The sequence below is a fragment of the Cygnus atratus genome, chromosome 1 (genome assembly GCF_013377495.2).
Source record: "Cygnus atratus isolate AKBS03 ecotype Queensland, Australia chromosome 1, CAtr_DNAZoo_HiC_assembly, whole genome shotgun sequence".
Classification (NCBI taxonomy): domain Eukaryota; kingdom Metazoa; phylum Chordata; class Aves; order Anseriformes; family Anatidae; genus Cygnus; species Cygnus atratus.
Genome location: NC_066362.1, coordinates 54,134,987 through 54,159,386, shown reverse-complemented (window position 1 = coordinate 54,159,386; position 24,400 = coordinate 54,134,987). Strand labels below are relative to the sequence as shown.

Here is a 24,400-nt window from a genome sequence, read left to right as displayed (position 1 = left end):
GCTCATAGGAAAGGGTGAATCGCGTCAGGCTACAGCTCCACGCCGCCCATGAGGCTGTGCCCAGCCACGGTTTGGGGAAGGAGGGGAAGAAAAGGCAAATAGACAGTGAAGTTTCTTTCACTGGGGCCTGCCAGATCCCGGCTCTCTTTACAATGAGCTGCTAGTACATATGAGAAACAATGCATAAAAATTTCCTCTTTGCCTTTTCCACGATTCTCACTATTTTCTACATTGCTTTTGCCTTTACTCTTCTGACAACTTTTTTCCTAGGATGAAGGATCTTAGTCTGTTTTATGTGGACCTCTCTTGTTCAGAAACTTTCCATTCCTTTGGTCATTCTTAGTGATTTCTCTGTATTATTTCCAAATACTAACTGCCTCCATTGTTGAAATGGAGGGGTGAGAACTAGCTGCCGTATTCAAGTTATAAATATTCAAACAGGTGCCCCATGGATTTGTATGGTGACACGACGTTGCTTCAGGTTTTATTCTCTGTTGCTTTCCTGACATTTCGTAATCCACCTTTTTGACTTCCACTGAGCTGATGCTTTGATAGAGTTATCTGCAGGGGCTCAAATATATCTTTCCTGAGTGATAGTTGCTAATTTTAAGTTCATCACTGTGTTCATATAGTTAAGGTTGTTTATTCCCACATCCATTATTTTGCAGTCATTAGCAGTGAGATTTGTCTTTCATTTTAACAGTATTTTGAAACCCATCTGCAAGTCTTTGTGATCAGGTTTAATTTGTATTACCCTGATTTTTTTTTCTCATCAGTAAGCTTTGTCACTTTATTTTTTCCAGATTATTTATGAGTATGTTGAACTATTCATTCATTTAATAACTTTTAATAAGCTGTTAATCCTCTAAAGGAACTTTCCTCTTCCTCTTGGAGAGCTTAAGAGGTTTTTTTAAGAGTCTTCGGTGAGAGTCTTCATCTGAAAGGATTTAGAAATGCAAGTACATCGTATCAAATGATCACCCATATCCACGTGTTCATCAGCTCCTTCAAAGAACTGCATCAGATTTGGGCAGTATGACTTCCTTCTGCAAAAGCTGTGTGAAGGGCAATTGCTATGTTGTTTCTCTCTTGTGTCCAGTAATTCTTTTCTTCATAGTTGTTTCTATCAGTTCAGACATACGGAAGTTGGACCTGCCCTTTGCATCCCCTCAAAGCACTTTTAAAAATTGTGGTGTTTGCTGCTTTTTGGCTTAGTATTGAGGCCAGGTTAGGTACTACATTGTATACCACAGCTTAATTGCTCAACTGTTACTATTTCATGCTAAGTTTAGGTTTCCGTCAAGATTTCTAAAATATCAAATCCTCATGTTTACTCCTGTTCATTTACTGTTTTGTCCTAAAACCTCTTCTTCCATTTCTTCAGCTGGAGCCGGTTCCCCTGGCTCTTCTCGGCAGAGAAAACCCCAGTGCAGAGACCAACTTACATTCCTTTGGAAGATGCATGGATGCAGAGAATTCATTTAGCATTTATGCCTTGTCTTTATCTTCTTTGAGCACTCTTTTTACATCTCAATCATCTGTGAGCCCTACAGACACTCTGGCAGGCTTCCTGCTTCTGTTGTCTTTGAAAATAATTATATTACATGTTTTTATGTCTGCAGCTACTTGTTCCTCAAGATACGCTTTTCAACGGACTTTATATGGTTTCTCATTTAACTCGCCAGATCTGTGCTCTTTTCTGTTTTCCTTATTTGGGTACAACTTACACTTTTTAAGGACCGTACCCTCCTTTATTTGTCTGTTAAACCAGGCTGGGCTGGGGCAGCAGCAAAGGGCAGGTCCTTTTCAACTGCCAGCACCATTATAAACATGCATCGTACCAAATGTTTCCAACGTTAGAGACTGATAATGGTCCATGCCTGCCACTGTGCTGTGCCCCCACATCTGTCCCCTGTGCCCACTCCCGACTGTCATCGTCCACACACGTGGACCCGCTACCGATGTGGCACATTATTGCTGCAGGGAGGAGCCTGCTATGGGCTGAGCTCTCCTTCTCTTCCGTCCCCTAGATGGTAACGTGCCTCCTGCTTTCTAGCAAAGTGCCAGAGGAGAGGAGAGCTGCCACAAGGTATGGGGCGAGCATGGCTCAGGGACCTGGGGGGGCTGAGCTGTGTGGGAAAGGTATCAGGGAGGATGGTGGGCTTTTGGAGGGAGAAGTAAAGAAATGCAAGGCAGGGGAAGAGCATGGGATCCCAGTGCCATCTTGTTCAGCAGCTTCCCCAGCAGGGCAGTGCTTCTGCAGGACAAATCCCTGCCCCTCAGCCAAATCTGACCTGCTGGAAACCAAAGGAGGAGGTGCGCAAACAGGAGGTGTTTTCCCCCACCCTAGTACTCCACACCAACCCTAGCACAGCAAAGATTCATGATTGTATACTCTCACAATAATCTGCAGTGCTGTGATACTCTCTTTTGGTGCTGCCGGTGTACAGGCTTCCTGTGGTGCTGCCCAGCTCTGCTCTGGCGTGACTGGAAACAGCGCAGAAGGCCCAGGTTTTCCTCAGGGAGATGAGGTGCCATCATTGCCTGGGGCACTTCTTACCAACTGCTGTTGGTTATAGAGCCCTGGAAGTTTGTTCGTTCTGTGAATCCTGTTCCTAGGAGATTTATTTTGTATGGGCGTTGTGCAGGGGCTCAGCCCAGAGCTCTGAATTCCTTTGGATGGCAGGACAGCCAAGACTTAAATGTGGCAGTGCTGAGCATTTTAGTGACTTGTTCTCCCTTATAAATTTTACCCTCTTATCACTGACAGTCAGCAGAGCTGCACCGTTAACTCGGTAGCAAGAGGTTTGTGTTTTTGGAACGAAATATTCCCATGCCACTTGTATGTGGCTTAGCTGGTGACAACAAAGCTTTTATCTATCACAGCTCTTCTAGATAACGGGTCCCTTCACCATTGTTTCTGCTGAAATGTCATCTGGAGTTTCTGTACAGATGTTCGGGGTTGAATTCTGTCCCTGGTTGCTCATCAGTCCAATAGGTTGTTCTTGCAGAACTGAACAAAGACACAGCAGCTCACACGGCATCCATCAGTGCAAAACCTCGCTGGATGGAGCTGCCCGCTGGAGGTGTGCATGCTGCAGGCATGAAAATCAAACTTTTGTTCATGTGGCTCCTTTAAGCAGGCACATCGTTGCCACTGTGCCCTCTTCTGTGATGTTAATACGTGAGATTGAGTGGGGCTGAGCCTGGGCTGTCTCGGAGTGGTAAACTCTTCGTAGGTGGTGACCTTCCCTGGCATTGCTGTTATGGAATTTTGATCCAGCTGATTGATCCATTTGATTTTGATCCATTTGATTCCCAGTAGGGGAACGGCGTTAAACTCTTTGGGATGCTGCTGTCAGACCGTGTTGCTTGCTGACATGATTTAGGCCTTGACGCTTTTGATCAACAGAGAGATGCTGATGTTCTTGCTCAGGGAATGGCATTTTGCCAAGCTGAAATACCTACCTAGTGTTCTCAAAGCCGAGCTGCTTTTCGTTTCTTCTTTCATGAGTCTTCCGCTGTGTTGGTCCCACAGAATGGCAGTAGCCCCATGCCCCTTGGATCCGCCTCGTTACAGTGGGGAACCACAGGGAAAATTCACCTCCATGCAGGGAGTCAGCACAAAATGGAGGTACCGGTCGACCCACACTCAGAACTGAAAAATCCTCCTTTAAACGTTGCATAGGCTGCATGCTAAATCCTGTACAAAGGTGGTTTTCGCGCAGAACATTATGCACAGTCTAAAATTGTCCTTGGTTACTCGAAAGCTCAAAGGAGTTGCACCAGGCAGTTAAAAGCGGAATCCGGCTGTTTGCAAACAGCAGTGCTGTCCTTTGGGATGAAAGGTGCTTGAGAAATGAAATGTAAGTTATGACAATTACAAAAAAAATCCCATCTCAATGTGTTGTGGGATGGTGCCGAGGTCACACACATGCAGAGAGGGACAGAAAGAGCCCCTGGCAGGGGAGTTTTCATGAGGGCCCAGCACTGACCCGCACGGAGCGAGGGTCCTCGAGGTACAGATGGAGGGAGGAACAGGATCAGAAAAACAGAACTGGTTTGAAGTTCAGGTGATGAAAAGTGGTAGGCTGGAGTTCAAAGACGGGATTATTGGCTAGTGTTGCTTTAGTAGTTGGTGGGGGAAGAGCTTAAGGCCACAGTGTTACTGCATTGCTGATTTATCAACACAGCCAACACTGTATGGTATTAGAGTCGCTTCTAAATCCAGCCGCTGGCAATGAAAAGCACATTTAATCCATGTGTTAGATTGTTTGAAGAGGTATCTGTCTCCTGGTCTCTCCCCATGGTTGTGATTGCTGAAATCGAAAATGAGGTGAGAGAGGAGACTTTAACCATTTCGCAAGCCCTTCTCCCTTTGAGGGACTCACGTCTGCAATAGCATCTTTATCGCTTGGGATGTTGAAAAACGAAAGGCTATCTCCTCTCATGCCTCCTGCAGAGAGAGCCCCCACTGTCTCTCCTGTCACTAAGGAGCAAAAATCAAGTACGGGATTTGTATTTAAGCAGTTTATTGTTTTTAACTGCTTGCTTTTGTTTTGTTTGTTTTGTTTTGTTCTCTCAAGCTGAGATTAATGCTCTGCACTTAGGAGTTCCAGGAATCTTTTGCACTTCTGGCTCTGATCTCTCTGCAGCAGCCCTCTGCTGCAAGATATAATGCTGAAATACGTCCCTTATTAAAATAATTTTCCTCGGTCTTTTTCTTCAGTTCTCTTCCATGAAAGGGTATCATTGTCTATCTAGTTCCCTCAATGGTTAATTCCACCCCCGCTTAATACCCTTACGCTCTATTAGTGCACAGGTGGCTCACACAGGCTGTGGGGTGTTGCAGACTGGAGCTCCAAGCATGTCAGTGTAAGAATAGAGGGCAGTCCCCAGATCAGGTCTGATCTGCACCTACAGAGTTACACCAGTGCCTTGAATAAGAGAGGGGCAATCGGAGGCCAAGCTTAATCCATATTTGCAGATCTGATACATACAGTGCAAATAAGTAAGAATTAAAGAGCATCAATAAGTGGATGGTGAGAAAAGGAGGTGAAAAGGTCGGGGGAACAACTGGGAAGCTCAATAATGTGAATAAAGCACATTGGTAAGGTGCTGCGATTCAGTATTGAAGCGTTTGACAAAACTCTGAGGCACTGGGCTGGAGCTGCAGGCGTATGGCAGGTCACGACAGCCGCATGTGTGCCAAGCCAGCTGGGAGGCCCCAGCACTGAAACAAGCCCGGCTGCTCTATGAAGGGTTCGCACTTAATGGGCAGAGCTGCCTGTGACTGCTCACCAATTTGCTGCGTAGCTCGCGTCAGTCACATGAATACAAATTCACCTGCAATAAGCAGCAAAAAAAGAGGGTGCTAATGGAATCCAAGAGAAAGCAAGTGAAGATTATTTTTTTTTTTGTAGTTAGAAATGAGATGTAACGAATCTCGGTACTAATCTCCAGTGATGCTGTGGCCCCTCTTGTGGATTGCTTTATCCAGGCATCTTTTGTCAAGTGCAAAGGGACTCTGCGAGCAGGAAATACACAACTTAGCCAATAAATAACTGTTTTTATACAGTTAACATGCACAGAAGCCAGCTAGGATTTACTGAAATATCAGGCTAAGCATTAGCACGCTCACTGTCTGCGTAAAGACACCCAAAGAGTCCTTGCTGGTGAGGCAGGCATCAGGCAAGAGGGAACAGTCGGACTCTGTGGATCAAACCTTGGTGTTGCTGTATTGCTATCTGCCACCAGCTCGGTCAGCACTGGTGGCAGTGACAAGTCAGTCACCCCAATGGTTTGTGACTAGTTCCCAGCTAGACTGGCTATCCTGACTAGATCTCCTGGTTTGTGTTTTTTTTTTTTTTTTTTTTTCCCTCTGAAACGTTTTATCTTTCCATGCCGGCGTTTTTCCTCTTGAATCCTGGTGCCATCTCAACAGCACTACCTCTGTCTGTAATTTTCATCCTTCTAACCTCTCTATGTATTTCCTGTATTTTTTTGTGGGAGGTGAAGGTAGGTAATGGAGCCTTTGGCTTCAGGATCATTGCTCCCAGATGAACCTAGCTTAGTAACCATTAAAGTTACTTCTGTGTTAAAGCTGTTGGATGGTCTTCACAAGCTGGACTGTGAGAACAGCCCCCAGCAGCACCTTTGATGAATGTGGCACTGCCCAGCTTTTCTTACCTTGTCACTGGCAGCCTCACTGCCGGGCTGCTGGGTCCACAAGCCAGCCATGGGAACCAAGTAACTCTCTTGATCGTAGAAGTGGTCCCGAGTTACATGAGCAGGAAGTGGTGAAGAAGCAAAGCTCGTGTTGCTACTTCCCCTGCCACGTGTGCTCTGCTGATGAAAAGCAGGCTCTGGTTTGCAGGCTGTCTGGTACGTTTCAGGCTCCTAAGTTATGAACGCTGAGGAAGGGTAGGTGCATGCCTTAAATTTGTCAGTGCTACAGTTTCACACTCTGTCCACTTCAAAACAGGGACTGGATTCTTTCTGCAAACAGTTTTTCCTGGCTGAAAGTTGTGGTTAGACATGCTAAGCCATCACAGAAAAAAGTCTCTTTCAACCTTCAGAATCGTGGACTCCATCCAAGAAAAAATTATATTTATTGCAAGCTGTTCATTTTGTCCACAATTTGTCTCTCTCTTGAGATAAAGAGTTAGTCATTGCAGAGGGCAAGTGCATTCTTCTATTGCATGACAGAATCACTTGCTTTATTGGGAACTGAGTCAGAGTGGTCCTTGGTCTACGCAGAAGAAGCTTTTCCCTGCTACCAGGTTATTTGGGTGATGTGTGCAAACTTTTCCATGAAATTGCTGTAGAGGAATTTCTGCAGCTGTTGGAATGAGCTTACACGTTGGATTCTTTGAATTACTTGAGCAAGTTGTGTCTTCTTGGCCATGCCATCTCTTCTGCCTGCTAATGTCTTTCACTGTCTAGTAACTACCTTCTTCTAATGGTAGGTGCATTCTCAACAATGTGCAAATCACAGCATTGCCTATAAGCTTTCTATAAGCTAAACTCAGCAGTCCCAGCAGCTCATTGATGCTGACAAGCATATACTTCTTCCAGCTCTGCCCTGCCACCAAGACACAGTATGGAAGCCATCGCCAAGTTTGACTTCACTGCTTCTGGAGAGGATGAGTTGAGTTTCCAGGCTGGGGACATACTGAAGGTAAGTGCAGCTCCAGGCATGATGACAGCTCAGTGCTGAGATTCTGCCAGGTCTTTCTGTGCTCCAGTTTGCCTTAACAAAACAGACAAACACAGATGTCCATAAACTGGGATAGAAATGCAGGACACTAGACACCCATATGGCTTGCTACATGTCAACCAGCAACTCCCAGGTCACTTGAGTCTGTGTCCACTCCGCTTGATTTTAGGTCCCTAAACTACAAATGTAGTTGTCCTACAGTCCTCCAGTAGTCAGCAAGGAAGTATCTTTGCAGGGGAAGAGAGCCAGGTCTTTGGCAGAACAGATTTTGAAGATTCACTCTGTTTTCATTGACTATATAGGTAGTCTAGGGTGACTGTGTTTAGGAAGACTATGCCTAAAGGTACGCAGGATGAGTGTGGGCCAGACAGATTGCTGTTTTCCTTATTTCCAACTATTAAACTGTTAGAAATGATAGGTGTCATGCATTGTAGAACTTATATGTAACTTTTCACTGTAAGTAATCACTGTTAGTTGCCACAGGGGTTTTAGGCAATTGCAAATGGAAGAGGAAATATCCACAAAACAGTCTGTTATACACACAATGGAAGAGTTTAAATGGTCCTCAGCTAATACTGTTATATACACCCTGCAGGAATTTAGTAGTGAAAGAACGACAGACTGGCAGAAGTAGAGATGATCATATGCAATACAGCGCATGTGAAAGTGTGAGAGTCTCTTTAAAGTTGTTTGGCTTATGTTATGGTAGAACAGTTCTAACCCTACTGAAGTCCCATAGGGGACTACTTGTTAACCCTATACCCTCATTACTTATTCACTTCTCAGTCCACAGCATAGCTATTCTGTTTTAGTGTGAAGTGACTGAGTAAAACACCTCTCTAAGGCCTTGACTCCTTCACTGGCCGAAGGGATGTTGTACAACAATCAGGTCTAAACCCTTGTTCTGCCACGAAGCCTTTACTACCTCTCTGTACATTCCCAGCTGTTCCATTTAATGGCCAGATATTACATCTCGGCCTTGCCTCTTCCATCACCATTTTTTATTTTATTGCCCTTTTAATCTTTGAAGCTTAGACAAAGCTGATGGCATCCAGAACTCATTGAGATCAAAGACCATTTTTTTTTCCAGAGAGCTATGAGAAGTGTTCTGGAGAAATCACTTGTTCTCTTAAGGGTTGATGAAAACTCTCATTCCTGATTCTTCCATAGTTCAAGAGTAGTCCTCATATCCCTGGTATTTACCTGATATCTGCTTTCTAAGGAGACTGCGGTTTCATTAAGCCCCTGTCTTGGGTGACAGTGTTGGCAAGATCACTTTTCCTTCTGTTACTCCATTTCCCTCCCTGTAAAATCATCATAAGCTAAAGCTTCCTTTCAAATTACATTAAAAGCTACTGATGAAAAGTGTCAAATAATGCTACACACCAGTATTAATATTAGTTGTCACTGAAACTTCACTATCGCAAAAGTCAGGCTGCCTCCTGTTTTAACGTCCTTGAGGTGAACAAAATAACACCGCCCAAGCCATAGTAACGGTAAATTCGCCTGAGTAACATCTCTCCTTCTGGCGTACGCACACACACATTCATACCCTGTCCCGAGCCCCCTTCTGCTGCCTGAGCAACCTCCTGGCTGTCTTTTCTGATCTGTGAGGGAGATAAGATGAACAGTATTGATGTAGAGATTAGAAAACAGGAAACACAAGGCCCACAACCACCAGTGACAGGAGGAAATCCACCCTCTCTCTCTCTCTCTCTCTCTCTCTCTCTCACACACACACACCCCACATCCTTCTTTGAGAGGATGACACACTGAGTGAAACCTTCCAGCTTTTCACCGAGGACCATCAGGTAGGTCCTTCTGGAAACCCTGCTGCCAACAGAGCAGGCCATGAGCCAGAGCAGGATGTAGCTATCATCCCCTTCGGTTTGCCACAGCAGCAAAAAGGAACCTTAATCCAGCACCCGGGGTGGGTGAAGCAGTGACTGGACAAGCAGGGATCTCCACAGCTTTCTACTCCTCAACTTTCATTACCCAGATGCGCAGAAAAAGCCTGTGTGGCAAGCAAGGCAATGGAGAATCAGCCCCAGAGACAGTAACATCCTGTTGCCAGCACCAAGCAGTTAGAATGTGTGTTAAGCTCCCAAACACATGAGATTGGCTTACAGAACGAGTATTATTATTGTTAACAATAGATTTCAAATGAAGTCTTTTCCACTTGCTTTTTTTCTTCAAAAACTGTCAGGGCTCACACTTTCAGGCTCCTCTCCAAACCCAGAAGGAACAGAAACATGTTCTACTTTATAAAAAGGAATTCCATCCCAGGAACTGGAACATCAAACCAAACACCACACCATTTGCGGCAAAATCACAAAATGGTTGCATCCGTCCTCTCGTCTCTAACTTAGAGCTGTATCAGAGGCCATCAGCCAGGAAGCAGTGAATTTGGGCAGTCCCTGATCAGCAGTGCTGTCCCTAAGGGCCATTATAGTCAACATTAATGTCAACACTCGAGAAGCTGCGCCAGTGTGCACTGTGGGCTGGCTTCCTGCTGTCCAACGATCTTGGAAGTGGCTAATAGTGGCTTTAAAATACTTTTTTGCCTCCTACTTTTATCTGCCCTGGCAAGCTCAGGGCTGCTGAGGACTTAACCCACTAAAATACTCTCTTGCAAAATGACATGCGAGAGCGCATGATGATATCCATGCAGCCATAACACACACACACACAGAGGTATAGCTGTATACCCCTCATACACATACATGTCAGAGGAGTTTTCATGGATTTTTCCTCCCTTGTGAAGCTGACATGATCCAGTACTAACTATTAAAAGCAGCACAGAGAACTCCTTAAACCCCTATTAAGTCCTTCCGAGCTGATTTCCTCCATCTCACAGACATCAGAGATATTCAGGCTGCATCCCCAGCCACCTGAAACAGCATTCAGATGAAGGGATAAAGTTAACAAGCTATGCGTCTAATTCCACCCAGCATTCTTCAATGCTGTTTTGTTTGCACTGAAGTGGTCATCAGCCACTAACCTTGCTGCAAGGTGGGTGGGAAGTAGAGCATATTGAGGAGTTCTCTTTCTTTTTCTTTTTCTTTTTTTCTTTTACACAAAATTCGAGTTTTCTATCAGAATCTTAGTTCCTTTTGCCTTTCTCAGGAGATGCGTTTATTTCATCTGTCTCTCCGTTGCAGGTTTTGAGCTCCCAGGAAGAGTGGTACAAGGCTGAACTCAGGGGTCAAGAGGGCTACGTTCCTAAGAACTTCATTGATTTTCACGTTCCACCGTAAGTGTTGCGCGCACCACCGTTACACAGTGCCACAGAGAGTGTGTCTGTGTGTGCGTGCAGGTAGGCAGGTGTGACAGAGGAAGCACTGGTTATAACATACTGCAATTTAAGGCTGGCAAAGACTGCCATAATGCTATACACAGTTCTGCCAGCGCACCTTATTCCTACCCTGAAGCATCCTGTGTTCTTTCCGAACTGAATGGTTCTCAATGCTCTGCATCACTCTCAAGTGACTCCTTTGTCACTGCTGCTCAGAGGGATGTCACCGGGATGTGGCAGGAACTGCATTTAGCTCTCCTTGGACAGAAGAATAGGCATGATGTGAAGTCTTGGCAACAGAGACAGTCTGAGCACAAAAGGAAGAGCGAGAACTCTCCATAAATGAATTATAAAAAAATGTAATCCGCCTCCCCCCCGACTCTTAACTACATTAACTCCCTTTTTCCTACCCTGCCATCCACGTTCCCTCCCCCCACGAAGCGTGTGCGAGTTTCTCTCGATGCACTAGAGGTCAGTGCAATGCTGCACGAAATGTGACAGCTGGTGTTGCTAATGGATTGACAAAGACGATAGACCAGACATGCCACCCTGCTCCCACACACATGCAGACAGACACACACACACCCCTCTCCACGCTTCGTGACTGCACACCCAAACACAGATCTGTCAGAGGACAGGCATACCCCCCTTCCTCCCTCCCCGCCGTGTAGATGACACGACAGCAAGGACTGATAGGTGTTTAAACGCTTGCTAAATGTGCTGTCCAGCCCCGTGCCATAAATATGCCAACGGGTGGCATTTTTATAGCCTTTTTCCCTTCAGTTGGCAGAAATCCTCCCTGAAGCCCCTCTAATTGCCTTCTTTTTTAGAAGTGATGCAGCATTTCAGAAGAAGGAGACAGAGCATGCACCAAGCCCAGTCCTGCTAGCTCTAACACACTGGTGCCCTGGGCAGGCGAACTGGGAGCGTGCAGGGATTTTTTGGCCTACAAAGAAGTGCCACTGTCCCCTTTGGAGGTGGCACTTACTGGATAGTCTGTTTGGACATGAGCCAGCCTGCCTGGCTGAGCTGAAGGACGTTTTTAATTTGCTCTACAAATATGGGCTGTTGCTTTTGGGCCTCATGGGGACAGAATCTCCCAGCTAATTGTGCTTGTTCACCCTTTCTCAGGGCTGTGGCATCATGCAGGGACACTAGCAGCTTCTTTTTTTCACACACATTTTCCTCATGATGTTTTCTCTGTGTGAGAACTGTGAAGGAACATTTCCACTTTGACACTTTTCTATGAGTAGCATGTCTGCACTTTGAAGGCCAGATGCTAGAACCAGATGTAGGGAAGAAAGTTGTCTCCTATTTTTGATGGACCATTTTTCCTATCTATGTATTGTCAATAATCATCAAGAGCAGTTATCAATGGTGATTAAAGTCTGATTTCCCTTTTGATTGTTAATGATACATAGGTAAACTGTGATGGAGAAGAATAACAAAACTCAAAAGAGGAAATGACAGTCTGAAATTATCAGTCCTTAATTGTAATGCAATACAGGTAATTAAGCATTACATAAAGGCAGAAGACTGCAGATTGTAGATCTTATTAGCCACAGACATATACGAGTGTACATGATGTTTTTTCTCTCTACTTAAAATTTCCTATTGACGCTACATTATTTTACTGTTTAAGGTGACTTTTCTCATTATTTGTCCAGTGCCTTATACTATCCATTTGTTATGTTTGGTTAAATTTACATAAGTGTACTTATGTATTCTGTGTTTCTGAGATTTTGTGGTAGTATAACTCTTGCAAAAGCCAATTTATTAGTACTGAAACTTTCATGCCTTGCTTCTGTTAAAAATTTATGTTTGTCCCTTGCAATATATCCATCACAGTCCAGTAATTTTCAATCAGTTTACCAAGAGCAATTTGATGTATGTCTGAGAATTGTGCGTATATGTACATATATATACACATTTGTAATTTTAAATTTCCTTGACTAACACCTTACTCTACTGTGCCTGTAATTACACTTTCAGCTGAGCGTTACTTAGCAGGCCAAAGCTTACGTGGTTCTCTTTGCATGCACATGCTTTTACAGCTCAGAGAAAATGGTCTGCCTCCACATGGCCAGTGGGAGTAGACATGTGGGATCCTCTGATTATTTTGTTTTGTCTTTCTTCCATCCTGCTTATTCATGTTCTCCTTATCTTCAGTTTTTCTATTCCTTAATTTAATTCACCTTCTTTATTCTTGTCTCCATGATTTTTCCCACTTGACAGATGGTTTGATGAGAGGATATCCCGCCACGAAGCCGAGAGCATCCTCATGAGCAAAGGAGTTGGTTCCTTCATTGTCCGGGCCAGTCAGAACTCTCATGGTGACTTCTCCATCTCTGTCAGGTATCTGCTCGGCACACTGTTTTCCTATCCCTTTTCCTGGTTAATGGTCTCTTCCATAAGTGGTCTCTTCTAATGGTCTGGCTTCCTAATGACAGGAGTCTTAATGTGACATTGCCTCTCAGGAAGTTTGCATGCTGCCAGTCACTGGCAGTGCTGCTGTGTCACATGAATGAGAATGAATTAGGCATCTGATTCCCAAATGTTTCTGTCTTTCAAGTGACACAGTGAATTCCCCATTTCAAAGCTGCATCCCCTGGCGACTTGCTTCTCTGAAGGAGCTGCAGCAAAGCAAGGTGGTTCACAGGACATCTTCCACAGTGCAAAAAGTGTGCCTTCCATTTGTTTTATTTTCTTGACAGTGCCATTTGCTATATCCAAGAATTCCACTACCACCAGAATTACATTATTAGCTTATTTCCCACAGATCAATAAAACAGCCATTGGATAAGAATAGCCTTTTTTTTTTTCTTTTTACTAGCAGCCCACCTTCATTTCAGCCACTTAGTGTATCTCAGCCTATCTTAGTGTATTCTCAGAGCTTCAAAGCAGAGCTGTTAAACGATGGTTGGTTTTCTGATTTTCAGTTAATCAATGTTCAATCAATAATCGATTTTAAATTAAAGTAGTGATTGGCAATGCCTTTTCTAAGCATTGTGAAGTTTCTGATTCAGAGAGTTCAAAAATTATCTGGGGGGAATGCAGGAAAACATTTTGCCAGGAACACTAACTCTGCTGTGGCCACCTATTTCTGTGTATCAGATGCTTGTTTAAGTCATCCCTTCCAGTTCAGGGTAGACTACAACTGTACCTTTGTGTCTCATACATAGTACAGAATAAAGCTATTAGATATTTGCGGACCTCAAAGCTCCTCTGGCCTTTATTTCAAATGAGAGGCTTTAAAACCCTATGCTTTGTTCTGATAGCACCTGTGACTGGCCAGCCCTTCGACATTCCATGTTTGTAAATTGATGTGTCATTTGAAATACAGAGCCACATCTAGGTCCAGTACACATAAGGGCTACCACTGGTTTACTTTCCAGAAGTCTAGATTTGGCCAAGTGTCAGAAAGAACTGTTAGGGTTCCCTTCGGGAAAAGACTTCTTCTGAGAAGACGAAGGTGCAAGCCAGTTGGTGATCTCTTACTTTTTCAACTGGATTCAGGCATGAAGATGATGTGCAACACTTCAAAGTGATGAGGGATTCAAAGGGTAACTACTACTTGTGGACAGAGAAATTCTACTCGCTAAACAAGCTGGTAGACTACTACAAGACAACTTCCATCTCCAGGCAGAAGCAGATCTTCCTGAGGGACGAACGAGAAGAGAAGGTAAACACAAACTATCCTTAGGAGTTCCTCAGGGAGAAACCCTTTTTGTGAAGGAATTTAGCTTACAAGAATATCTAGGAGGGAGATCTGTCCTTGGAAACCCAATCATATCACTGTGCTGGTGGGCCCTGCAACATAGATTTCTAGTTAATTTGAGCAGAATTTTCTGATTTTGTTTTGGATTGTGATAGAAAATGCTGCAAATCTGCACAGAGGTGCTTTGCTAAAGCTGTGCTGAGGCCTCAGAGCTGAAATCCTAAGATGCCTTGCACAACCGAGGGAAGCAGGTCATGCCTTATGAAACGCCTAGATTTCATAAGGTCTGGTACAAAGTTTGCTGTTAGGCTGTGTCTGAGAAGAATTTGAGTCTGGTTTTCCTAGCGTCCTTGAATGTACACAGAGTGCAGCTGTTATTTCAGTGGAAAGTTTCTGTGCTGAGAAGAATCATCTGTCTCCTGTTACTTAGTGAGTGTAGTAAGGGATGTGGAGGAACCCAAGGCAGAACCTGGCGCAGTGGCTGGTAGGGGGCAGATCTGGGAACAAGCTGTGCATTCAGGAAGGACGTAGTAGATGTTTAAGAAGGCAGGGAAATCCCAGTCCAATGAATGCCTGGTTTTGTGCCAGGAGAACAAGCAAATGACATAGTAAAGCCTGCTATGCATTGCGCACACAATAGTGGGAGTGAACGCACCTGGTCACTGCAGTAACCAAAGTCCTGCTTTACTGGGAAACGGATTCTGGTATTAAATTACCAGGATGTACAGGTAGAGGCAAGGCAGAAAGTGCACAACTTGCTCACTGAAGCAGGAGAGTGCTACAAGCTACATGTGGGTCATTCTTACTGGCTCCAATAAAGAGAGGATTTCTTTCTCAGTCTGAAGGAAGGGCTTGTGTTGTTGTCTCTTTCTAGACCACTTATTCAGCACTTTAAAAATGCATTAGTGGGATGTAAAATAGACACTATGGGACCTATGAGAAACAGATCACAGCAAATAATAGTTTGGGGAAGGAGAAAGAAAGACTGAATGCATGTATATCCATCAGTAAGACAACCTGTTTGGGCTGACTCTGAGCAGGGAGGGAAAGGGAACAGCATTTGCTCCAAGATGCAGACAGGCAAATGAAAGAACAGGAGTCAAGTTTGCTTTGGCAAATGCTCTGTATATTTGTTATGGTGATAGGCTCAGCAGGGTATGTTTAGCGCTCATCACAGTGGGGTTTCAGTTCACAATTAGAATTTCTAGATGCTACAACCATATGATAAAATGATAGTAATATACGGATTTTAGTGCAGAGACAAATGGAGGTTAAGGGCAGTATTTCCAAAAAGATTTTGCCTCCTATGCTGGTCCTGACATCAGTGATCACATTTCCAGCCCAGCATCACCTTTTACTACCCACTTTTCGAATCGGGGATGGAGAAGATCTAAAATATGGGATTCTTTATTTGTCCTTCTGTTCAGAGGGCCAGGAGCATACTTTTGGAAGAGCCTCCAAGGTGAAGGATCATGATAATGATCAGTAGGTAATGATTGCTAAGCTTCAGTCAGGGTTGTGGTGGGAAGCAAAACCTGATCTCACTTTTGGGATCTTTCTTCCATCAGGAAAGGCGTGGTGGGAGTCTGGAACGGATGGGATGGGAAGCACTCCATCTGGGTGGAGCATCTGCAGAAGCTCATTCTTCTATATCCAGGAGATACGTGGATCATCCAGTCCCTGTACTGCACCAGCAACAGGTATTACCAGGAAAGAGGTCACATGAAGCCTGGGCACATGAAACATTGGCCTTGATTGCTTGGTAGCAAGTGAACAGTCACTTTATCAAAATCTGCCACTCTGAGTCTGCTTTAGGAGGCAGAGTCAGTTATATCTTCATATGGAAGTAGCAGCAATGATGGCATTGGCCTGGGCAGATCTTTTGGGCTGAAACAAACGACAGTTTTTATTTAGTTCTGTAATCTTTGGGACTTAATGACAAACCAGCAAAAAAAAAAGAAATCAGCACACTGTGACCCTTTCACTGGGAACCTAAGAGTACTGAGCTCCACCCCAAAAAATGGAAAGCAAGGGTAGTGTCTTGTGACAGTTCGGAAAAACACTCCCAGATCTTGCACACACGAATAGGTAGTTTCAGGAACTCCTCTCGAGTCTGTAGAACAAGTCAAACCTTGCTGCCTGTTTCTTCTCTGTCTTATTCCACTGACAGTCTGAACCACAAAACACATCAGGGATTAGAAATGACTATGGTAACCCTAGCAAACCCTGGCTTCCTCCAAAACATTCCTCCTCCTGTTCTGGGCCCTTTGTATTCCCTTTCATCACGTTGCACCCCTGATGCATGATGTTTCTTTGCTCTCTTGCTGGCATAGGAATGGAGAGGACAACAGCAATCCTTGGTGATGTCTTCAAAGTTCTTCCTGATTAATTAGGGGGGAAATAGTTTTCCCAAAAATCCCAAACACAGCATCATGTGAGCATCTACAAAGAAAATTAACTCTATCTCAGCCAAATCCAAGACACTGGGGTTGTCTCATGTCTCTTGGCAGAGACAGTGTAGCATCAGCCAAGGAGAGGACTTGTCTTGATGAAGGGAAGAAATCCAAAGCCACATTCCTTAAGACGTCGGAACTCCTGTATCACATGGCCAGGGACAATCATGGAATGGCTGTTCTCTCATCAGACAAGTAGCATTGCCTGTCAGGGGACTGATGGTGGAATAACACAATCTCTGACAAAGCTGAGGACCTGCACTCTTTGGAGCACTGTCTATGCCTGAGTCACATTCGTTACAGAGCAGAAAGACTCAGAGGTGTGAAGTGTCCATGCAGTAAATCTTGCAGCTGCAAAGCGAAATTGAGTTCAGTCACATCTAGGCAGGGACAGCTGAGGTGCAAATTGTGCCCCAGTCTCAGGGACCTTTTAGACAGACAAAGGTGTTAAGTGACACCAAGGGAGCGTGTAGAGGAGTAGGTGCAAGAAAATCAGCAGCAAGAGGGAGAAAACAATAGCTGCTCACAGCAAACACAAGCTGTTCTTCCTCCCCTCTGTTGATACAACTGATCAGATCTTGTGTCACTGAAGTACTGCTGCAACCTGAGTAAACATGATAACAGATTCTGTCAGACTGTTATTGTAAAAAAAAAAAAAAAAAAAAAAAAGTAAAAACAACTTCAGTGCATGTAAAGGCCTGAAGAGCTGAAGACGCTCAGACACTCCTTGGTTGTGCAGACAAAAGAGAACTTGCTCCCTGGATGATTTGGATATGACTTCAGATTTGCAGTCATATGCAATTTTTTCTATGAATTTTTTTTTCTCTTTCCTCATTCATTAATTGAGCTACTGGATTTGAAGGCCTGTTCCCTGCTCTTTACAGTGTGGGGCAGCCCAAAGAAAAAGTAAAGTAGGGAGACTGGGTCATAATAACTCCAGAAAGGCAAAACTCCCCTTGTTGAGCTGGCTTTTCACCTGTGACATAATAGTCTTAGGTTTTCTCCAAAACCCCCAGAAGCCAAAAAAGCCACTGGCCCCTCAGCAGATGTGGAACACAGCTGAGAACAGTCAACTTCCAACTTCTAAGAAGAAAAATCCAAAATAGAACAGTCTAAGGTGACCTCTTCCATGAGAGACATTGCTTCCAGGACTGCAGCACAGGGACTGTACTGGAAGCTGACTTTTAAGATGATTTGTATGAGGCTTGGACCCTGACCACCAATGACTCTTAAAGCCCCTCATTCTTACACCTCAGTATATTCATGAATTTTCTCTTGCTGTTGTCTTTCTAGGATAGATACGGAGGGAGCCTGGACAGGAAAGAAGGGCTGCATGGACTAAGGAATCATGGCCAAGGAAGTGCAGCAGCTATGCAACGGAGACACACAGACCCCCTGCACCAGCAGACACCTGTGAGTGATGTACTTGCAAGGCCCAACTCAGTGGGTTCCTTGTCAATGGCAAGCAGTCTAGGCAATGCTACCTGCACAGAGGTTGCACGAGGAATAGTGTGTTTCGCCTGTTGAGATACATCTTAGAAGATGTTTCTGAGTCTCAAGACTCTATCACAGCTGCTTGAATGTGGTTGAATCTGTTTGAATCTACATGAGCGTAGTTCCAAGACTGTTCTCAAGATCAGTCTTAGTTAACATGCAGAATTATTAGAAGAGGGAACTTAGCATGAGCTCAATGCAATAGCCATATGGGACTTTGTGAGTGAGCCTGAGCTCACCAGTGGGTCTGGATCAAGCATGTGATTCCTTTTTCCCTGCCTGTTTCTATCTCCTTCCCAGCGAACGCTATGGGTCCGTGCCTTGTATGACTTTGATGCTGTGGAACACGACGAGCTGGGCTTCCGCAGTGGAGATATCGTAGAGGTTCTAGACAGCTCCAACCCATCATGGTGGAAAGGACGTCTGCGTGGGGAACTAGGTCTCTTCCCTGCCAACTATGTCACACCGGTGCTCCTGTGAGGGCATGGTATGCCCCAGAGGGCCGTATCAGAGCTGCTCTTCTGACATGACAGGGACAGAGAGGGAGTGAACCTTCCCTTGCCCCCAGGACATATGGTGTTTTTGGTTTTGTCTTAATTTATTGGGAATTGATCTTCTGAAATGTTGGTAAGAAACAGAACCCTTTGAAGAGGGTGGGAATTTTTTCCCCTGTTTTTTACATCCATAAAGGGGAAGGGAGTAAGAATCCTGGACTGTTTACTGAGACCTTGCTGGATCCTTCCTGACCTGTTATTACTTTGGCTAAGTATTGATAACTTCCTGCAATTAGGTTTGTTTTGTGGAAGTGCACCTCAGACAAGTCAGGCTTCAATCTTTAGGTAGTACTACCCCTTTCTTTTAGATCTGGTTGCACTCATAGTACCTTCAGGCTCTGTTTCACCTTTCTTTCAGAGGCAGGACTAATGCCCAGGTGAGTTAAATGATGATGGGTAATTACATTAATCCTTCAGGTAGGGATGGAAAGTAAGGGGTCCTTAGGCTGAGGTGCAAGGCAACCTTGACTTTTCTAAATAGTTTTTGGCTTGCACCTGTAGTACTTCCTGTGGGCATGGAATGTGTGGATATACCAGATGAAGGGACGGGGTCCTGTAAGCTTTTGTACAAACAACCAAGTGGTGAAGATACAGGAGGGTGAGAAGCTAATTTCATAGCTTCTTCAGATAGTCCTGCTCTCCTGCACTTCTGTCTGCACCCTATAACAACAACTTGTCCCGTTTTCAATCTGCTTTCCAAGGTACCTAAACATCCTATTTGACATCCTAGTTAGAGCAGGTCAGGTCCTTCAACTAACTGAATATCCCCTGGATTGAATAACAACAGTGGATATCCCTTACTGATACCTTTCTAAAACTGAGTTGGGGAGGGGTTGAGGAGAAGAGGTTTTTCTGTTTCATGCCAGAAGTTCTTTCCCTGAGAAGGTGGGGTGTTCAGGATCACTGGGTATACAACTCTGACTTGCCAGTGGAATGCGTCATGCGACTTGTTGAGCTGTGACTTTACAGTGTGCAGACAATAAAGTTGTGGCCATTGAACAGTCTATTCTCTGTTCCAGTTTCTTTTAGATGAAATAAGGTAAATGAATAGGATTTCAAATCATTGCTGAGTGAATGCCAAGATGTGATACAAATATACAGCAAATGCACATTAAAATGATCCAAACCCCGAGAAAGAGATACTGCTGCCTAGCCACCGCTCATGCAAGTTTATATTAAACAAGCTGCCCGAATTTTTCACAACATGTGGAACCTCAGCAGTCAGCAAGGAAGTGATGAATTATCATTCTTGGGAAAGAAAGTAAAGGTGAGTGAAAAGACTCTAAAACCAAATCAGACTCAGCAAGAAAAATGTTCTTATCTTTTGTTAGTCCTAGTGGGAGAAAAAAATCCAGGAAATGGGTTCTTGGTGCAGTCCAATTCAATGTAGCTGGCCTAAATAAAGCTGCCAGCTAGAGAGAGTATTAGCAGAAAGGACCCATTGTCAAGGATTTGAGAGAACTCCACCAAAAGCAGATTATTAACGGTTGAAGTAAAATGAGAATAATTAACAAGGCATATAAGCCCCTAAATAGAATAGAAAACTTTGAAAAACACATTAAGAGCTAATCTCCATTGGCTACACGGGTGGCTCAGGAAATGGGGAGACACCATAAGACTTCCTGAGCTGGACTTGGCCCTGTTACTCTTGCAGAGGCTCTGTTCTGGGCCTTTAGCATCTCACCTTTAAAGAGGAGTAAACTCCATGTGGCTTTGTTTGGAACAAGCTACATTATATAGTGGGTTGATGTGGGGGTGTAACCTCTGTGACTCCACAATTTTGAAGTGTTTTGTTTTGATTCATTCTTTTTTAACTTTTTCCTTTTTTTTTTTTACTAAGCTAATGTCAAATTTGGAAGAGAAAGGGCTAATATTCAATGAGGGAGAGGAGTAAGTCCACAGGAAAGGTGGAAGGAAAGAAAAAAAGAAAGCAGTCAAAGCAGAGGAGGGATATGAATGATGATTCTTTCATTCCCGCACAATATCCTTGTTTTCCCGCATGACATCCTTGTCTCTAGATCAGTGAGACATGGATTTGACAGATGGACCACTCGGTGGGTAAGGAATTGGCTGGATGGTTGCACTCAAAGAGTTGCGGTCAGTGGCTTGATGTCCAAATGTAGCTCAGTGACAACTGGCATTCCTTAAGGGTCAGTATTGGGACCTGCACTATTTAACATCTTCATCGATGACATGGACAGTGGGATTGGGTGCACCCTCAGCAAGTTTGCTGATAACACCAAGCTGTGTGAAGCAGTTGACACGCTGGAGAGAAGAGACGCCATCCAGAGGGACCTGGACAGGCCTGAGAGGTGGGGCTGTGCGAACCTCTTGAGGTTCAACAAGGCCAAGTGCAAGGTCCTGCAGCTGGGCAATCCCAAGCAAAATACAGGCTGGGGGGAGAATGGATTGAAAGCAGCCCTGAGGAGAAGGATCTTGGGGGTGCTGGTTGATGAGAAGCTCAACGTGAGCTTGCAGTGTGCGCCTAGAGCCCAAAAGCCAACTCTATCCTGAGCTGCATCAACAGAAGCGTAGCCAGCAGGGCAAGGGAGGTGAGTGTCCCCTTCTGCTCTTGTGAGACCCCACCTGGAGTGCTACGTTCAGCTCTGGGGCCCCCAGCACAGGAAAGACATAGACCTATTGTAGTGGGTCCAGAGGAGGGCCATGAAGATGATCAGGCGTCTGGAGCACCTCTCCTACAAAGACAGGCTGAGGGAGTTGGGGTTGTTCAGCCTGGAGAAGAGAAGGCCACAGGGAGCGGCCTTCCAGTGCCTAAAGGGGCTGACAGGAAAGTTGGGGAGGGACTCTTTGTCAGGGAGTGTGGCGATGGGACAAGGGGTAATGGCTTTAAACTAAAAGAGGGTAGTTTTAGATTAGATATGAGGATGAAAATCTTTACTCTGAGGGTGGAGAGGCTCTGGCACAGGTTGCCCAGAGAAAATGTGGATGCCCCATCCCTGGAGGTGTTCAAGGCCAGGTTAGATGGGGCTATGAACAACCTGGTCTGGTGGGAGGTGTCTGGCTGAAACAGAAAAAAAAATGGTGTGTTCACCATTATTCCCACTATGTCAAATCATCTTTCAATTAATTCTTTTTTTTTTTTTTTTTACTAGTTACTTTTTAAATTGGAAGTAATGCCTCCTTTTCATTTCCTCGGCACTCTAAAGACCCTCTTGGTAGTGAAGATGTAGTTGCACAAAATTAATTGAAGATAATGCACTTAGCAGTCTGATAGCTTTTTCACACATTTGAAACCCCTTTACAGAGATTGACTAATTAAGCAAGCCTAAGTAGTTCATTGTAAGTACCCCCAAGTTAAGTCATGATTCTTCTGAGGAAGAGGTAAATTTCCACGTGATTTTTTTAAATTGATGCTTAAGGAATTAATACTTAAGGTAACTAGCATTAAAGGGCTGCATGCTAATTATAGACAGCACATCAGGACCACAGCTAAATCATGGTTTCCCATTACAGGCAGCACCTGATGACACCAAAATTACTAGGCAGCATAGGTTTCATGGCATTTGTGATAACAAGACTGGTGCCATGTCCTGCGCTGCCTTGCACAGCTGCAGCCAAGCCTTGGTCTGTGAGTCCCAGTGTCACTTTTGTCCTGGTGAGCAGAGGCAGTGCTACCTGCAGGTACGGTGCATGCCAGCAGCTGGAAGGCACAGGAGTCAGGCTGCATTTTTGTACCCTCCCACAGCAGAAGTTGTTTTCCTCGCAGCAAAACAACAGCACAGAGAACTGTGGCCCTTCCCAAGTCAACGGAGCCCCTGGCGACAAGGAGAGGTGTGGGGAAAGGGGAGAATTTTGCTGAGGTGGAAGACGCTGTACCCACAGGGTGGAGGAGTTCTCCATGCCCCATCTTCTGCTGGAGTCTTCCCACAAAATGAAATCTCCCATAGGTCAGGTCAATTAACAAGAGAGACACATTCCTCTCCCCCACCCCTGTATCACTCCAACCTTCCTGTTTCTTCTTCCAGCTGGTTTTAATAACACAGTCCTTGTTAACATTGTGGTGCTTCGCTTACAGCTATGCTATGAAAGCTTCAGATTCTGCACAACAAACGTGTCAGCAACTGAAGATGGTAGGCCTTAAGATGATGGTGTGGTGCACTGAGCTTTCCAGGCATTTGTCAATGTTTGGCAAAGAACTAACCCTCCAGAACACAGCCTGAGACCCCGCTGGGAAACCAAAAAAAAAGGGAAGGATTAAAGAGGAACCCAGAGAAGTGTTTTGCTGGTACTTCTCTTAGGCAAGAAAGATATTTCATGAGAAAAGAGATGGTAAACAGAGATAAAAGTAGGAATCATATGTGGGAAGGCAAACATTATTATACCAAATGAAACAGAGGAAGCTGGACTGCACATGGAAAAATAACAGTTTGATGAGCACAGCTGAGCTGTGCTTTCTCCTGTCAGAATGAACTTTTCGCCTACATTCTGCCACAGATCCATATTTTGTTTATAAAAGTCTCTGTGATTAATACGGCTGAGCGAAAAACAGTAAATGGAAATCTCCTTTCATGAGAAAGCTGTCCGGACGCTTTTCTGTATCACAGAACAGAGATGTCTCTGTCTTGGTGTACCTGCTTATCCCAGTGGCTGCGCTCACTGGAGCGCTGAACGGGCACGTGCCTGGTTCCCATATGGCTGCTGACAACGTAAGAGCACCAGGGAGAGGATCCTCAGCACCAGCACAAATCTGCCCTGGGTGGGCCTACTAGGCCAGTTCCTCTGCACCAGGCATGCAAAGGCATTAATACAAGTTCCTCGATTGTTGGCTTTGCTTTGTGTGTTTTTTTTGTTTGTTTGTTGTTGTTTTTTGTTTTGTTTTTTTGTCTGTCTTTTTAATGAAAAGTTCTCAATTTCAACGGGCTGTGCAGGAAATTCGGAGCTTTTCACCACAGACACCTGTTTGTCACCATTTCTGTGCAGCAGCACCTCTCATCCTTCCCCCCAAATGGGACGCTGATGCTGCAGGCTCTGGGAAAGCCATTTTGCCTTCAGCCCTCATGAAGAGCAACCAAGGAATGCAGCAGCAGCAGATCCAGCAGCCAAAACCATGTGGCTGGGAGAAATCAGCCTGGAACAGCAATGTGGTATCAACTGGGACAGCAATGCCCCAGCAGCTGTAGCCCAGTGCCAAGGTGAGGGGCGAGCTCTACCCTGAGTGGGAAGCAGCAGATCTGCAGTTGTATCCATGTCACATCACAGGGACAATAAGGATGTCTGACAAGACAGAGATGCGGCCATCTGGCCTAGGATTGTGCTCAGACTCTTGCTCCACTTCCACAGCTCTCTGCCAAGGAGCCTGGGTTGCACCAGAGTAGGTGTGAGAAGTATTTGGTAATGCTGTTCCCTCCAAGGCTGCCCAGGGCTGCTGCCTGTCCCTGCCTAACATGGCCAGGAAGCCTCCCTGCACCTCTCTGCAGCTGCAGCCCATCACCCTGCTGTCCCTTGATGCACCAGAAAGTCCACCAGATGCCTCATTTAAAATACCTGTTCAAAGCAATTGGCTTAGCTGCTTTTAAATGAAACCCTACAGAGATCAGTTGAAACCATTAGTGTTCCCTAGATGATCCAGGCAGTAAGATCTACTGGTTTAAACGTACACGTGGACTGAAGAGCTCCTGACACCCAGCCACTCTTTGCTGCTGAAAG

The 24,400-nt window shown here is 44.9% G+C and overlaps 1 protein-coding gene across 3 annotated transcripts; it reads left to right on the top strand.

Moving 5' to 3' along the window:
• The first annotated feature begins 7,065 nt into the window (after positions 1-7,065).
• GRAP2 (GRB2 related adaptor protein 2) lies at positions 7,066-18,764 on the top strand. Of its 3 annotated transcripts, XM_035551813.1 has the most exons (7): positions 7,066-7,180; positions 10,381-10,472; positions 12,750-12,869; positions 14,031-14,196; positions 15,801-15,932; positions 17,979-18,098; positions 18,480-18,764. In XM_035551813.1, the coding sequence occupies exons 1-7, from the start codon at positions 7,103-7,105 to the stop codon at positions 18,657-18,659; spliced, it is 888 nt and encodes a 295-aa protein (XP_035407706.1). In that variant the 5' UTR covers positions 7,066-7,102; the 3' UTR covers positions 18,660-18,764. The 3 variants fall into 3 exon arrangements, with proteins under 3 accessions (XP_035407706.1, XP_035407707.1, XP_035407708.1); XM_035551814.1 differs by lacking the exons at positions 15,801-15,932; positions 17,979-18,098; XM_035551815.1 differs by lacking the exons at positions 12,750-12,869; positions 15,801-15,932; positions 17,979-18,098.
• The last annotated feature ends 5,636 nt before the right edge of the window (positions 18,765-24,400 follow it).